Raw genomic sequence first — 17,030 nt, 5'->3', positions numbered from 1 at the left:
TTTTTTTCGCTTACACACCATGAATTCTTCTTCTTCTTCTTCTTCTGGATTCTGTCAGTACTAGAGCTCTTCTTGGTTCTCTCTCTCTCTCTCTCTCTCTCTCTCTCTCTCTCTCTCTCTCTCTCTCTCTCCCTCCCTCCCTCCCTCCCTCCCAGTTCTCTCCAGAGTTTTTTTTAGGGGGGTTGACCTGAAGTGTGTTTTATATGATTCCACAGGATCCCTTGTGTCCAGGCCCGGCATTCTGATCCAGTGTTATTAATTGGTAGGTAGTATGATTTTTATATCATGATCTTTGCTTTGGCAGCTATTTTCTTTTTTCTCACATGATATACTGTGAACTTGTATGAAGCACAATAGGCTACCTCCATATTTATAGATTTCTGGAAAGCATTTGACACAGTGCCCCATTGCAGGTTGTTAACAAAGGTACGGGCATATGGAATAAGTTCACAGATATGCAAGTGGCTCGAAGACTTCCTAAGTAATAGAACCCAGTATATTGTCCTCGAAGACGAGTGTTCGTCAGAGACAAGGGTATCATCAGGAGTGTCCCAGGGAAGTGTGATGGGACCACTGTTGTTCTCTCTGTATATATAAATAATTTGGCAGACAGGGTGAGCAGCAACCTGCTGTTGTTTAATGATGATGCTGTGGTGTACAGTAAGGTGTCGAAGTTGAGTGACTGTAGGAAGATACAAGTTGACTTAGACAAAATTTCCAGTTTGTGTGATGAAGGTAGTTTGCTGTAAATGTGGAAAAATGTAAGTTAATGCAGAAGAATAGGAAGAACAAATCTGTATTTTTTGTTTTATTTTATTTTATTGTGCTTGGATACAGTATTACTAGTGTCATACTGGACACAGTCAACTCTTTTTAAATATCTGGGCATAACGTTGCAAAGCAATATGAAATGGAATGGTAGACTTTGGTTTATTGGGAGAATTTTAGGAAAGAGCGATTCACCTATAAAGGAGACTGTGTACAGGACACAGGTGTGACCTATTCTTGAGTACTGCTTGAGTATTTTGGATCTGTATCAGGTCGGATTGAAAGAAGATATTAAAGCAATTCAGAAGCGGGCTACTAGATTTATTACTGGTAGGTTTGAACAGCACGCAAGTGTTACAGAGATGCTTCGGGAACTCAAATGGGAATCCCTTGAGGAAAGGCGACGTTCTTTTCGAGAAATATTATCGAGAAAAGTTAAAGAAACAACATTTAAAGCTAACTGCCACACAGTTCTACTGCTGCCAACATACATTGTGTGTAAGGACCACAAAGATAAGATACAAGAAATTGGGACTCATACGGAGGCATATAGATAGTCATTTTTCCCTCGCTCTGTTTGCAAGTGGAACAGGAAAGGAAATGACTAATGGTACCCTCTGTCACTCACTGTACAGTAGTTTGAGGAATATCTGTGTAGCTGTATTCTCCTAGTTATATCTGATACACTGTAACAAAATTCTGAGGAGTTTTCTATCCTCACTGAAATTTTTTCCTGTGTGTATCCTTTTCTGGCTGGCTTACTTCCTAGATATTTGAAAGCATCCACTTATTTAATAATTTTTCCACTACAACATACATCCTTCATCTTTTTTTCATTTTCCCTGCTTTCAGCATGGCTCTGATGAAAGCTCTGTATACAGGATGTACGACAATTTCATTGGAAAGAATCACTTACTGTAAGGATTTCAGAGTTCAGCAAATGATGCTGTCCAAAGCTGAAAATTTCCTGCTGTTCTATAAAGCTGATGGCTGGAATAAACTGTCTCATTTTTGCTTCAGTTTTTCACCACACACTACAATTGATGCTGTTACTTTAGTTTCAGATTTGCCAGTCACTTTACACGTAATCCATTGTGTCACACATAGTTTAAATGTTCAAATATACAATATTTAGAGAAATTAACATTTTCCTTGAAAGCATTTGCTTTTAAATCTAATATCACTGGCTTTAATTACTGAGGATTGTCAGTTCACATAAAAGTTTTTGGGGTGTAAATTTGTCATGATGCAAAATAACTGTCACTAAATGAATAAAACTGATATTTTGGTTGCAGCAGCTCTGGTTGAAATGCCATTTTTATTCATTTTATTTTACACAGCACAGCTCTCCACCCAGAAAACTTTTATTTTACTCGAGTATTGTTTCTACTATAAACATTCTGCACCAGAACTGGTGTGTCAGTGCCAATTGACAACCTGCAGCATGCTTGGAGATGTGGTCTCACTGTGAAAACGTGAAGACATAATGCCCCCGTTGGGGAACTGTATAGGAAAGAAAGATTTTTGTGTAGAAAGATTTTTGTGTAGAATTTCTTGGAAAGACAATGTGTGGTTGTGGAAATGGGTAAGACTGAGATGCAACTCATTTACAGCTGTCACACTGGCCCTGCCTGAAGAGAGCAGCACACACGGTCAGCTGGTCTGCGATGGAGGCGGCGCAGAAGGAGGCGGAGGAGTCGGAGACACTGTCAGCCATGGCCAGCCTGTCGATGCGGCACCAGTCCAACAGCCTGCAGTAAGTGCTGCTGTCTGTTCCCCATACCAAGTGTCGTGGTCAAGACATTGTATGTAGTGGTGTGGGGAAGGGAGAGCCAGATACGAGGGCAGCGGCATATGTGGCACACACTTCTAACCAAAACTCTTATGACACAGTTTGTAACACAATTTTATACCATTACTTTGATGTATTTTTCTTAAAAATGGTAATGTGAGTTGAGTAGCAGAAAGTTCTCCTTGAAAAAGGTGTACGTAACATTTGTAGATCTGTTAAGACTAAAAATATTAGATATTATGCTCGAGAAAGGGAAAAAAATTAGCGTCGTTGACATACATGTACAATGAAGTCTTTCAGACCACAATTATCAACCAAAAAGAGCATCTGAATTGACATCTAATAGACATTCATCCTCTGCAGGTCACTTCAGTGTGTGGAGTAGGGTACTTCTGATATCACTGTTAGTTCCTCCCTTTCTCGTTCCATTTGAAAATGATGCGGGGAAAGAATGACTACTGGGAAGACTCCACATGAGCTATAATTTCTGTGATTTTCATACTGTTGTAATTTCATGAAGTGTATGTGGAAGGAAGTAATACATTGCCTGACATCTTGTAATTTAATGTTAAACTTCTCTATGATGCAAAACTTCTCTCTTGTTGTGCTTACCACTGGAGCTAGATCAGCATCTTGGACGCATGTTCGCACTTACTACACAAAATGATAGAATCGATCAGCTGCTATTTTGGTTAAGGAATAATAGTGCAAATCTGAAGTGGATGACTTAACAAAAGTCAAAAAATACACCATAATTTAAGCCTCCTATAATGAGACACCCTCTGAGGATAATTTGGTCTGGATGACACGTCAGTAGCCAAAGTTTACACAGAGGTTCATATGGTGGTACACCAAATGTGAGATTGACTTATTGCTACTCACCGGAAGTACAATCACAGCTGGCATTGCTGTCTTGAGAGGCAGGTAAGAGGTTTTTTTTGTCTGTGACCCTTCAGCAGTTCGACAGCATGGCTCTGAACCTGAACAGCATTTTCCTCCAGTGTTCTCAGATTATATCAATTGTCGCAAGCAATGGCCGAGTTAGTATCACACATTGCCTTGCTAAGAATGGGAATACTTTGCTGCCCCAAAGCTATAACTGCATGGTGCCTCCCTCTCTATGCTCATGGGGGCACTGAAAGAAATTTTCTTGAAATTAGGCAGTAGTGTTTGGTTTCTATACCATTCACAAGTGGCATACGAAAGATATTACTGTTTATCATTCATCTCTATTCTTCTGGGTGATTCTCATTTATTCCTCCACTTCCAGCATATCCGGGAAGTTTTTAAAATGTCGACAAATCGTTCTGCTTTTACAGTGGCATCTATGAGACTACTGCTTGTCATTCAGACTTTCAGGTAAAATGTCACTTCTACCTGGCAAAAGCTGGTGGTCAGGTATCTCTGGCTGTTATTTTATCAGTGGTGGTGATCCATCGCCTGAAAGTTTTCAAATCATGTTACTCAGTTTGACCCAAACTTTTTCTATGTCTGTGGCACATTGGGAGGTGTTTAGTAAGATCGCTGCTCTGTTAGCAGGTAGACCACACATTAGAATTGGAAGTCATCGTACTGTCAATGCTCCATTTACTTCGTGACCTCAATCTATTGCGGACTTATGGGAATGTGTGGTTTGGTGTATTACTGGTATGACTGATGATAAACTGTTTCTATCCATGCCCTTCAGGATAGAAAAGTCAGAGGTAGCACTTTTCTATGTCTTCAGGGAGTTGGGGTTTCTTACACTTGTGCGCCAGTATGTATTCTCCCTAATAGTATTTGCAGTTAAAAACAAGAGAAAATTTAGAATGAATTGTGATATTCACTAACACAATACCATGAAATAAAAACAATTTCCATGTAGACTATGGATTCCTGTCCGAATAGTGTAAGAGGAGAAGCAGTGGTTGTTTTTAAAATACACGTTTTTCTCATCTAAAGTAATCCGGGAGTACTTCACATGATTACCAGTGTTAATAGATTAGCAATAATCAAATTTATCATTCATACACTTTACACCCCTTCCACGAATGCTCCCCCCCGCCCCCCTTAAAAGTTCCAATTTGTATACATCTCGCTGATGAACAAAATTGTGAAAATGCTGTGTTCTCTTTTTTGTGAAGCCCTGGTTACTGCATGTTAACTTGAAAATAGATTACAAGTATCTTTAAAGTTAAAAGTTGTTTTGTTCAATAAAGTTAGGTGCATCACCCTGCATGTAGAAAGGTGGAAACATTTTTCTTTATGTAGCATTTATGTGTGCTTGTTGTACATTTCCTAAAGCACTTATTGCAAAGAAAATTGTTGTTGCAGGTCACCGCCACATTCACGTGAGCCATCAGAGGAACCTATGGAACAGGATGATGCGAAGTGAACAGACACTGCACATTTCTAAAATATTATTGTTATAAATGGCTACTGCAAACCAGGCAGGCTTTTTGTAAATGGGTGTTGAAAATGTACCCAGTGTATTGGAATTGTACTTTGGCTGCAAGCTGTGTGCAGCTATAAAAATCTCTAAGAATGTTTCATTGAGCAGTGGCTTCCTTATTGGAAAATGTATGATGCATACTTTTGATTGTTGGGCTCGATGTATGTGATGCCCTAGTTTGTTGTGAAAGAAACACAAAGTTTGTGTTTGATTCGGAGAAGGTTCTTAGAAAGCAAAGACGTCACTGGTTGACTGTATTGATTCAGTGTTGTACTTTTGTTCAGATGCAACGAATGTGAAAAACGTATTTGTATGATCCATATCTCTCCGTGTTGTATTGTTGACACATTTTCTTTAGTACTTTGGCATGTTTTGTTTTACATAGAGTGTATCTTGTTATGTGAAGAAGTTGAGAAGGAGATTTATTACTGAAGTATTTGTTTGTGAAGTAATTAATATTTCATACAAAAGACATTAGTTATAGGAAATATGATTTGATGAAATTAGGTGTTGTATGTATGCATGTGTGTGTCTATGTGTATATATATATATATATAAATGTCTTTTTACAGTGTCAGATGTTACACATTATTTTTTTTATGTATATTGCGTGAATATGTGGCTGTAACTGATAGCCTAATGGTAAATGTTGACAGTTTATTGTAACAGTAGTTTATGAAGTGCTGGACACTTTATTTCTCGAGTTTTCTGTCTTTGTCAGATATTGTGGGATTATACAAGTGACGTTTTAAACGTCATGTTTTGAGTTGCAATCGTACATTGATGTTGCATATAATAGCCAGTTTTGTGATAAAAGATATAACAATTATGTACTTTAAATTTCAGTTGCAAAAGTAATTAGTTAGATGTCCATAAGTGTTACATAGTATTTGTATGACAAGTATGTTGAGCTCATGTTGGTGTACCTCGACGTATAATATATGTTGTACAAGCTTGTTCGGTATGTCAGAGATGCTAAATTATATGGTAATTGTGATAAATGTGCAGGCGTGATTCGAAGAGCATTTATTTTTATGTCAAGGATTTTACATATATATTTAAAGAAAAAACTGATCAAATTTTTAATGGGAAATATTATTTGTTGTTATACAGATTTGTATATGTGGTTACATATAAATTCTGACCGTCTTTAATGTCATTGAAAAGTTAAACTTTTAATAAATGCAAGTGCTGTTTGTCCATAGTCGTTGTGAGAGAATGTTTATTCTTATCTGACAGATAACTGTTATAGTTGCAAATATTTTATGCGATAATGAGCCGTTTGCATTCACTGTGAGAAGGAGCTTTATAAATGGTTGTGATGATGGTATATATATGAGAGCTGCCTGTATTGTCTAAGTAAGATGCCGACATTCCTGTATGAGAAAGTAGAACTGAATGTTCCTGATTTATGTAGCCGTGAATCTGTAATAGAAGTGAAGATTGCACATATTCATTGTCTTACCTGAAATCTGAGCTTACAGGAACGTAAGAAGTGTATTTCATCACTTAACTGATGTCTCGTGGCACTCTTCTTACACTCTTTTTTTTCTTTTTTGAAAATAAATAAATAAGTAAAAAAATTGCTGACAGCTGTCAGCAGTGAACAGGCACATGCAAGTCATTACTTCATGTTAAGTTCAGGTTTCTTAATTTTTTTTTTTTTTTTTTTTTTCCCTTTGTCGTACTGATACATTCCGACAGAACACAGCAATCCTCTTTCCTATTGCACTGATAACTGCTTTGAAGCACCTTGCCATGAAGAGAGGGAATGAAGTTTGGAGGGAGGTAGAGGGTAGTTTTGGAAATACAACCAGCACATTTGTCCCTCTCATGTGCCTGTGTTCGGCTGGGACTTCTTGAGCATGGTGAACAGCAATTTGTGCTACCTTGTTTGTCCTAGCTGCTGGCCTAGTTATGCAGACATTATTTGTAACGGTAATCTACTGTATTTTATTCATTGTGTGTCTTTACATAATATTCTAGCTGTACTTTTGCAGACAGATGTATATGCTAGAATTTGGTTGAGATCATGAAATTGGTAATTATTGACTCTTCTCCATTTACTTAGTGAACTAAGTATACTTTCACACACACACACACACACACACACACACACACACACACACACACACACACACAAAATCTGTGCCATTTCTGCTTCTGACTTTGCTGTTTATCACCTTAAAACCTAACTGTATCACATTCACTATGTTGACTGTTTGTGCAGATATAATTGCTGAATATTTCCATATTTCTGTTGCACAATAGGAAAAATGTTTGGTCTCGTGATGGCACATATGTGAGGACACAAGTATTGAAAGTGTACAGTTTATCAGCTACAAAATATTGGAAAAGTATTTTTGTCCTTATGATAGTTTGTATCTATTTCAACAAGTTGGTTACTTAATACAAAGTTACAGACAACAGAACATGTGTGAAATGTGTGATGGGCATCTTGTTAATCAATAAAATAAGCCTGACTTGGTTGAATTTTTGTGCTTCTGTACATACCAGTTGTATTAACTTCACCATTGTGAAGAATGCTTTGCATTTGGAAGTAATTACATTGTTTAATCTTTACTGAGCATTTAATATCTTATTGCCTGGAGGTCTTGAGAGACATGGAATAAATTTTTAATACGTGTACCACACAGTGAGAAAAAAATGGTTAATAGTTCTACGCTGATAGCTCTCAAATGAAAGTGTGGCAGATTTTGCCTTGGTTTGTGTGTCACAGATATGTATGAACATTGTGCTAATTGACATAAACATTCTAATTAATCATACCATATGAATTAAACACACATAGCTTAGCCTAAGAAAAGTCATTCACTCTTGAGAAAGTAAGTGATTTTCTCAGTGTATTTTCCTTTTCTTGTAGTGTACATTCACAATTAATGATTTGGAACTCTTTTTCAGTTTCTTATTAGATTACACCAATAAAATCCCTCAAATGTGTGTTCAAGGAAGGTTTTCAAAATAATTTTCATTTATACCAATTGTCATAAATATATAACACATCAACCCATTCTGTCATATAAATAAAGCTGCATAATCCAGCTTAGATCATCTATCAGAGTGGTCGTAATTTTTGTGTGTGTGTGTGTGTGTGTGTGTGTGTGTGTGTTAGTATATTTTGAAGTATATGTCACTTGATAAAAAAGGGGGAACCAAGGCAGAGAACACTGAAATTAATGTACTTGTATTTATACACATTGTTAATTCTAGTCAAAAGTTACAGTGGAACATTCCATACATTTAAAGAAATAAAATATGTTTCAGGTACCTGAATGTCACTTAAAGCTTGTGGGGAAATACTTGTGAGTTTGCCTATGTGTTGGAATGCTCACATAAATCCTTATTTTCAGATACCTAATGTAAATAAAATTAAAATAAATGTATTATTTCAGTAATCCGTAATTTTTAAAGCACTGACCTTGCCCCTCAGATTTAATTTGTATAAAAAAAAGAGGATGATAAAGTTGTCATAATATTGTCTAATTGCAATTCAGCAAATTTTTCTGTCATTAAATGCTGCAGTGTGAAGGATTTGTAATCAGAGATGCTGCCGCCTAGTCTCTTATGACAGCACTGGTAACTTTTTCTTTTAACGGTTTGCTCTTATAAATAAGTCATCATACGTATAATGAAAGTAGTGTGCATAAAATGAACTGGAAGGTTGCATATTTCTCCACATTATTTTTCGGTGTACTAGAAAATATCATGGCAGAACTATTGAATCTTAATTAACCATATCCCTAAAAGCCCCCTGAAATGGAGTCTTAATTATTGGGGAAATAATTTTCCACCCGTTTTAACTATCAGTGTTGCAAGATGATTGTGTTTTGTTACATAGTTGTGAGGATTAAAAGTGATTAGGAGGGGAATTCTTCGAAATTCTATAGAAGAATAAGGATTTCCGTAACCTATAGAGCTTAAATGTTGTAAGTGGATCTATCAGTTCTTGTATTTGTTGTTATCTTACGACAGTCCAATAGGACAGGAGTGGCATAAATGCTATCAGCTTACCAAACTTGAGCTTCAGTTGTGTGAGATTTATCTGTCTGATATGCAAAATTCTGTGTCTGACTTTATTTTGACTGCTAACAATTTTGTGTTAACATTTTGTCCTGTTCAGGATTTCCAGTGGTTGTCAACTACACCAAGAGCTACTTTTCAGTAGTTGTTAAATTTATGAGCAGAAGTACTTTCCTGTCTCTCCTCAGAACTGTTACTAACAAGATATGTGTTGTTAATCCACAATATTGTAAACTGTGGATGACAGGTTGGAACTGTGACACAAAATTAATTCTCAGCTGCTCAGGATTCAGAAGCTTTTCACACCAAACATAAAGCTTGTGTTTCAGGCTGTTTTAGACATTCATAAAATGACACATTTATGGAATCTCTTTTTGTGAGATCCTTAAATACTATATAAATCTACAGACATTTGGCATTGTTTCAGTGCTGGACTTAACAATATAGTTGGGCAGTTGTTACACCAATAAAAAGCAACAAAACTATATAGTAATTGAAAAGAAATTTGTTTTATGCTGTCACTGAAAATATCGTTATATATGCTGCAAATATTTCTTCTTTCATAGAAAAGCACCTAGCTTTGAAGAACTCAATGTCAACACTTCCTGTACAAAAGAAACATAAGTTGGCATCAAATGCACTACATCTCTTTAAGTTTTTCCACAGAATGCACTGTAATTCTGTATGTATTTGTGCCACATTATAAGATTGCATCAGCAGTGTGTGTATTTACTTGATCTACAGTACCAACAACTGATTTTGACCTTCTTTCCTACTGCCGATAACCGCGTGCAGTGAATGTGTTACAGGACAGGAATTTCTTATTCATTAGTAGAACATTTCTGTACTTTTATTTTGTGGAAATGGAATTCTGGCTGTAGCATATAATTGGCAGTACAATTTATGCTGTTTATATAAATTAGAAGGTGCCTGCTGTCATTCTAGGAGTTTTTAATGGTTTTCCTCCACATTACTTCCCCATAACTCTTGAAGAAATATGCAGAATAGAAATTTCGCTACCCTCTTCTCACCCCTCCCCCTCCCTTTACAATGTTATTTATACCTGATTTTTAATAACTGTAAAGAAATACCTGCTATTTAAATCCGAGTTTGTTTGGTCTGGTTTTCAGTTTTAAAATGTATTACTATACCAGTGTGTATAGCAAGGACAGAAGGAATTTGCTTGGGCAATCTAAATTCATAAAATATGGTATGCTATAAATCACACTATCTCTAATATATATTTTGTGTGTAGATTATTCTGTGAAAATAATAATTTGATACCAAGTGTATAATTACTCTCTTGTTAAGTGAATCTCATATACTTTTTCACCGTGTTTCACATGTATGACTTGTGATGTAGTCTCGCATTGTGTATTTCAAGCTTCTTTCGAGGATGAAATATAAATGTTTGAAAGATTGTAGGTCCTCATTGTTATGCTCATGTAGTGACTTTTGATTGTTGCTTGTTACATTTAACATGTGGATGTATATTGTTAAATTTATATCTATTTTATGAATATGTTGTAACAATTTTATGTCACATAAAAGTTGCCATATGTAAATGCTAAACCACAGAGCATGTTAATATTATTAAGTATAGAGCTATAATGCTGTCGTATGTTGTCAGTGTCTTTCAGAATACATGTTTACATTTGTTGATGGCATGATTGTGTGCAATAGCAGAAGCGTGCAAGTTACTGTTATCGCTAATGAATTTTATGTATCAATAAATTTTCCATTTTGATGAAAGTTGGTATATTGGTTTCTTTAGTCACTTCATTTGTGTTAAGGTATGTTGTAACATTTGTGTGGAAATACGTAAGAGTTGTTCAAGTGTAGTTCCAGATGTTTGTAACTTGTGAGTAGAGTGATGCCCTATTTGCAAGCCTTAAGCATACTGAAAAAGAAATTAGCCTGCACTAAAGCTGTGTTGTCTGCAAACAGTTACTGGACTGTTTTAATGAAAACTGGAATATAAAATTGCATTTTATTGGATACTAAAGGGAAATGTAGGACTTGAAGGTCTAAAATGCAGAGCTCCCACATTTCATAGACCATCGTACCTTGAAGCTAAAATTTCACATTACATTATTGTAAAACATAAGTACCTTGTACCTGTATGCGTAGATATCTATGGATTTTTATGAATTCATTGCATTTCTCTGAGAAATTAACGTTATTCAATATCTGTGATTGGTCTGAAATATAGTCATAAAATTTTGAGCGAGTTACATTCCTGAAATTGAATTCAAGAAAAATAATGCCATTCATTGAGACTATGTCTAGTCTGTTTTCTTTCATTTGTCCACTGAACTTAAAATTATAAGAAAAACACATTCAACATTTGAATCGGCGAATGTGGAAACAACAGAAGTCGGTTTTTCTAAATTTTACAGGGGAGTGATAAAACTGCATCTTTTCCAAATTTACAGCAGATTATCTTTTTTTTAATATACAAATATTACACATAAAACACATTTGTGTTGTTAAATTCTGATTTTTGTTTCAATTGCAGTTTCTGAAACTAAAAACTCAGTAAAAACTTGGGGTTTTTGCATTAAAAGAATAACACTTGGATTTCAGGGGGAAGACGTACTTGGAGCAGGTAAATATGTAGTCTACAGACTAGATGGAACTAAAAATATCCTTCAGTTTGTATTTTACAGATGAGAAACAGCCTTATGTATACCAGTGGAAAAATGCTCCCATTGTAGCACAAAAATTGGTCTCTTTATTAAAAGACTGACTGAAAAGTGGAGTAACAGCTGCCTCATACTATCTTTCTCAGCATCTTTAAAAATGTTCACCAACATGCTGCCATGCAAGCGTATGATGAAAATGACACACTGTACACCATATTTTTCTGAGGTGTGTTGTTTCATAAACTACGTTTTTGCCTGACACTGCATTTTACAAGGGTATTTAATGTGCACAAGTTGGGTAACTTTGAACCTCTGTATCTCAGAAATGGATAAAGACGCACAGAAAATTTTCAATACTGGACTCTTTGGAACATATCGTAAAAATTACAACCATTTGCAATGTACAGCCATCTGGGAATCTGCGACTGAGGTTTGGTCCACTACTGACGGTGAAAAAATGAGATTTCCTCAGGAACTGCCCATGAATTGATGTAAATGCATTACTCATTCATTATTAATTCATTCACAGCTATACCCTTCAGTTTAATTAAATCATGTGCTTATCACAGGTATATCCATCATCAATCAATTTATTTAATAATTTTGTTGTATGTTACATTGAACCTCTGTACCTTGGAAAGGGATAAAGATATCAAGAAAATTTCCAACATAGTTAGAGATTGGTATCTTAGGCATACCTCATAAAAATTTCAGCCATTTGCTGTGTGTAGTTGTCTTGAAATCAGTGGCTGGGGTTTGGTCCACCGATGATAGCAAAAATATAATACAAAACCCTTTCTTTTTTATTTTCTGAAGAACTGCCATGAACTAATGGTGCTTCCATACATCCGTCAAGTCCAACATAGACCACATCAAATGCAAAATGAACCAACCAATTTGCTCCTTTTGCCTAAGCAGTAGGAATGTGTAATGATCGTACTTCGACCATGTACTGTAGGATAGTGACACTAACACAATCCTTCTGTTGGATACACAAATGGTGCCTAGTTCTAGGCTATCCAAAACACTTGACTCTACCTTTTTATCACCAATTGAGCCTGAAGTATAAGCATTGGGAAATCGTGTTCTTATACACAGCATTTTGGAACGTATTGGTAAGCATGCTGTAGCTTGCATACTGCTAAGATGATACACAAAGTGACGTACTGAAAATTTAATACAGTAAAACTGAATATGGAATGGAGGAAAGGAGTTAAAGAGGAAGTTGCCTGGTGGACCTTTGCTCAGAACATAATTTAATCATTGCTAACACTTGGTTTAAGAATCATAAAAGAAGGTCGTATACGTGGAAGAGACTGGAGACACTGGAAGGTTTCAGATTGATTATATAATGGTAAGACAGAGATTTTGGAACCATATTTTAAATTGTAAGATATTTACAGGGACAGATGTAGACCCTGATCACTATTTATTGGTTATGAACTGTAGATTAAAATTGAAGAAATTGGGAAAAGGTAGCAAATTACAGAGGTGGGACTTGGATAAGTTGAAAGGACCAGTTGTTGTTGAGAGTTTCGGAGGGAGCACTAGACAATGGTTGACTACGACAGGGGAAATAAACAGAGTAGGAGATGAATGGGTAGCTTTAAGGGATGAAATAGTGAAGTCAGCAGAGGATCAAATAGGTAAAAAGACAGAGCCTAGTAGAACTCCTTGGATAACACAAGAGATATTGAATTTAACTGATGAAAGAAGAAAATTTAAAAATGCAGCAAATGAAAAGGCAAAAGGGAATACAAAGGTTAAAAAATGAGGGTGACAGGAAGTGCAAAATTACTAAGCAGGAATGGCTAAATGTAAGGATTTAGAAGCATATTTCACAAGGGGGAAGATAGATATCACCTACAGGAAAATTAAATACCGCTTGATATTTATTTTATGTGTGACATGCTAGTTTGAGTGTTTTACTTCCGATGGAGGCACTCATAGTAGTGCTGAAATCTGGGTCCAAAGACTGAGGACTGTTATTGCTTTAATTTTAATTAAAGAGGCCTTTAGGGAAATGAAAAACAGTGTATGAATACCAAGAGCTCAGGTGGTAAACCAGTCCTAAGCAAAGAACGATGATGATGATGATTTACGGTGGAGGGTGCTAAACAGTTAGGTCATCAGTGCCCTTGAATTAATGTTATACCAAAGGAGATTTTCACAATCTATGGAAGAAGATCAATAAACTGCAAAACTACGTCTGATCCCACCACAGGAAACATAAAGCAACCCCAAGAAGGTGAGGTTCCTTAAAGCTCGTAATAAAATCCCAGCGAGACACATCAGGATAATTAAATAAAATCATGGATAAAATACCTGTAAGGATGCTGTTAAAAAAGGGACAAATATCCGTGGCTTGATGACGACTTAGAAATCATACGTGACCCAGCCACTCTGTGACACATAAAGATCTCACACCCATTATTTTGGGAAGAATTCCGGACACCACACAAAATTTTAAGACATTACCAACACTCACCTCATTATCAGTTCAAATAGAAGGAAGATCCTGTGGGAGATCCAGTTCAACCCTCAGGTCGTCATATAAAACACACTCAGTTGAAAGATGTCATACTGACAGCTGTGTCCCGCATCTCTGACACACTGAGGGCTCCTCCCTATACGTAAGAGGAAGCCATGTGTCAATGGACAATGTCCCACACTAAGCTGAGTAAGGGCTGCTTCTTCACACCATCATGAGTGGAAGGAGGTGATCCATGGTCGCCCTGAAGTGTTGATGGAATGAAGTTCATTGTTCCTCACTTCCAGCCACTGGGACTCCCACCAACATATGGCCTTCCTGGCCACAAATGAAGTGACAACCCACAGAGGGACTGAACAGAGGGCAGGAGGAACAGGGCATCCTGTACCTGTTGCACCATCTGATCTGCTGGGTACATCTGTCCAACAGCGAGAAGGGCACTTGGAGAATCAGAGCAGATGATAAGTTTTTGCTGACGATGCCTTCTCATCTGCTCCACTGCCCTCAGGATAGCAAAAAGTTCTGCAGAATAAACTGAAAACTGCTCTGGGAGCCCTATCCTGAGGACAGTGTTGGGGAACATGACAGAACAACTGAAAACTTCTCCCTGCTTAGAACCATCTGTGAAGACAGTAATAAAATCTGGATGGCTATGTAAAATTCCATTAAATTTAATTTTTAAAACATAGTCTGGGGTACAATGCTTCTTGTAAGCAGCCAGTTCTAAAATTAATCTGGGCCTTGGTAGCAGCCAGGGGGAGGCCATACTCCACCCCTGGCTTAGGTCCTTAATGCCACCCACCTGTAATAACTCAAGGCTCTCCCTTGCACGGATCCCAAATAGCCGTGATGCTTGTGGTTGATGATCAAACAGCCATTCCGATGGTGGTTGAACAACATTACTGGATGCTAGCAATGTAGGAATGGACAATGCTCCATAAGCTTGGCGTACCACGAGAAGAAGACATTGAATATACAGCGGAGGCTCACCAGCCCCTGCATACAAACTAATAACAGGGCTCGTGCGATAGGCCCCTGTCGACAGCCTAATGCCATCGTGATGAACTGCATCCAACATTTTAAGGTATGAAGGCCTTGCTGACCCATATATCTGGCATCTGTATTCAAGCCGGGGTCGCACAAAAGCCTCATAAAGTTGGAGCAGACGTGCTCTGTCACCTCCCCAAGACCTATGACTGACACATTTAATTTAAGGATGTTTAAGGCCTTGAGACATCTCAGTTTCAGTTCTTTAAGGTGTGGCAACCATGTTAACTTCTCATCAAAGATAAGACCCAGATACTTCACCTTTTCCTGAAAAGTGAGAATGGTGTCCATCTGTTTTAAACAGATAGTGGCAACAATTAAAAGCAGCAGAAGCTGTTTTCTCTGATGAGAATTTAAAACCTGTGGTGTAAGACTATTCCTCCAACTGCCTGATCATCAGTTGCAATTGCCGAGTAGCCGTGGCGAGGTTGGAGGGTGCACAAAAGATGGAGAAGTCTTCCACAAACAAGGAACATAGTACTGTGGTTGTGATACTATTGACTGCAATGGCGAAAGCCGTGACACTTAAAACACTCCTTTGAGGGACACCATTCTCGTGCTTAAAATGGTCAGAAAGGGCATTCCCAACCCTGTATCCAAAATATCTGTCCAAGAGAAAGGACCATATGAAGGTCGGTAGACATCCACGGAATCCCCACTGATGGAGCTGCGAGAAAATATTATGCCCCCAGGTAGTGTTGTAGGCCTTTTCCAAATTGAAGAAAATACCGATAAGGTGTTGCTTATGAAGGAAAACTTGTTGAATTGCAGCTTCGAGAAGGGTTAGGTTATTGAGAGTGGAGCGATACCTCCTGAACCCTCACTGGGAGTGACTGAGTAGGGACCTGGTTTCAAGAACCCAGACTAGGCTCCGATTGACCGTACGCTTCAGTGTCTTTCCTATACAGCTTGTCAGGCTAATACTATGATAACTACCAGGGTCTGTCTGATCCTTTCCTGGTTTTAAAATTGGGATTAAAATAGATTCTTTCCACGAGATGGGAAAGTCGCCAGTTACCCAAATTTTATTGAGAGCTGGAGGACGAGTTACTTCGACTGTGGTCCAACTGTTGCAACATGCTGTAGGTTATCAGGTAGTTTCCAGGGGTGGTATCACAAGCAACTGACAATGCAGAATCCAGCTCCCACAGAGAGAAAGGGTGGTCATATTCTTCCATGTAGGTGGAACAGAAATCAAGATCAGCCTTTTCCTGGGCTTCCCGATATCGATGGAAGATGAGATCCTGGTTGGAATCAGCCGTAATGGATTTATATGAATCAGCTATTGTCTGAGCTATATCCCTCATTGATGTTACAAGAGACCCCTGTATTCGTACAGCTACTATTGGCAGTTGAGAGTTGTGCCTTGAGATCCTCCTGATGGCTTCTCACACTTTACTTGCGGAAGTGGACTTATTGAAGGAGTTCAGGAACTCTTGCCAAGACCTCTGCTTACTCTCCGAAATTATTCTCCTTACCTTTGTATGCCCCATTCTAAAGTTTGCAAGACTCTCAACTGTAGGGCATCAATTGAATCTGTGCATAGCTGCCCTCCTGTGCCTGATTGCAAAATGACACTCATCGTTCCACCAAAGGACAGGTCTCCTCCTAGGCACTTCCACAGTCTTTGGGATGGGCTGAATCACAGCTGTAATGTGATCCACCCTGCCCTGGATGCCATAAAATTGCTCAAAAATGGCTAACTGCCTGTAAAGCATCCAGTTAGCCTTCTTGAATAACCATCTCGGTGGCTTTCTTTCAGGATCTGCTCCATCAGGCAGATGGATCCAAATAGGGAAATGGTCACTACCATGA

The 17,030-nt window shown here is 37.7% G+C and overlaps 1 protein-coding gene across 4 annotated transcripts in view; it reads left to right on the top strand.

Moving 5' to 3' along the window:
• LOC126475254 (histone deacetylase 5) overlaps positions 1 to 10,784 on the top strand; it is a 454,388-nt gene extending 443,604 nt beyond the window's left edge. For all 4 annotated transcript variants that reach the window (XM_050102967.1, XM_050102965.1, XM_050102964.1 and 1 more), the window contains 2 exons: positions 2,382 to 2,524; positions 4,874 to 10,784. In XM_050102967.1, coding sequence (XP_049958924.1) covers positions 2,382 to 2,524; positions 4,874 to 4,934 — 204 coding nt within the window. In that variant the 3' untranslated portion in view covers positions 4,935 to 10,784. The remainder of the gene's footprint in view (positions 1 to 2,381; positions 2,525 to 4,873) is intronic.
• Positions 10,785 to 17,030: the final 6,246 nt, after the last annotated feature.

Source organism: Schistocerca serialis, chromosome 4 (genome assembly GCF_023864345.2).
Source record: "Schistocerca serialis cubense isolate TAMUIC-IGC-003099 chromosome 4, iqSchSeri2.2, whole genome shotgun sequence".
NCBI lineage: Eukaryota > Metazoa > Arthropoda > Insecta > Orthoptera > Acrididae > Schistocerca > Schistocerca serialis.
The sequence above is the reverse complement of the archived record's forward strand: the minus strand, read 5'-3'. Positions and strand labels throughout refer to the sequence as shown.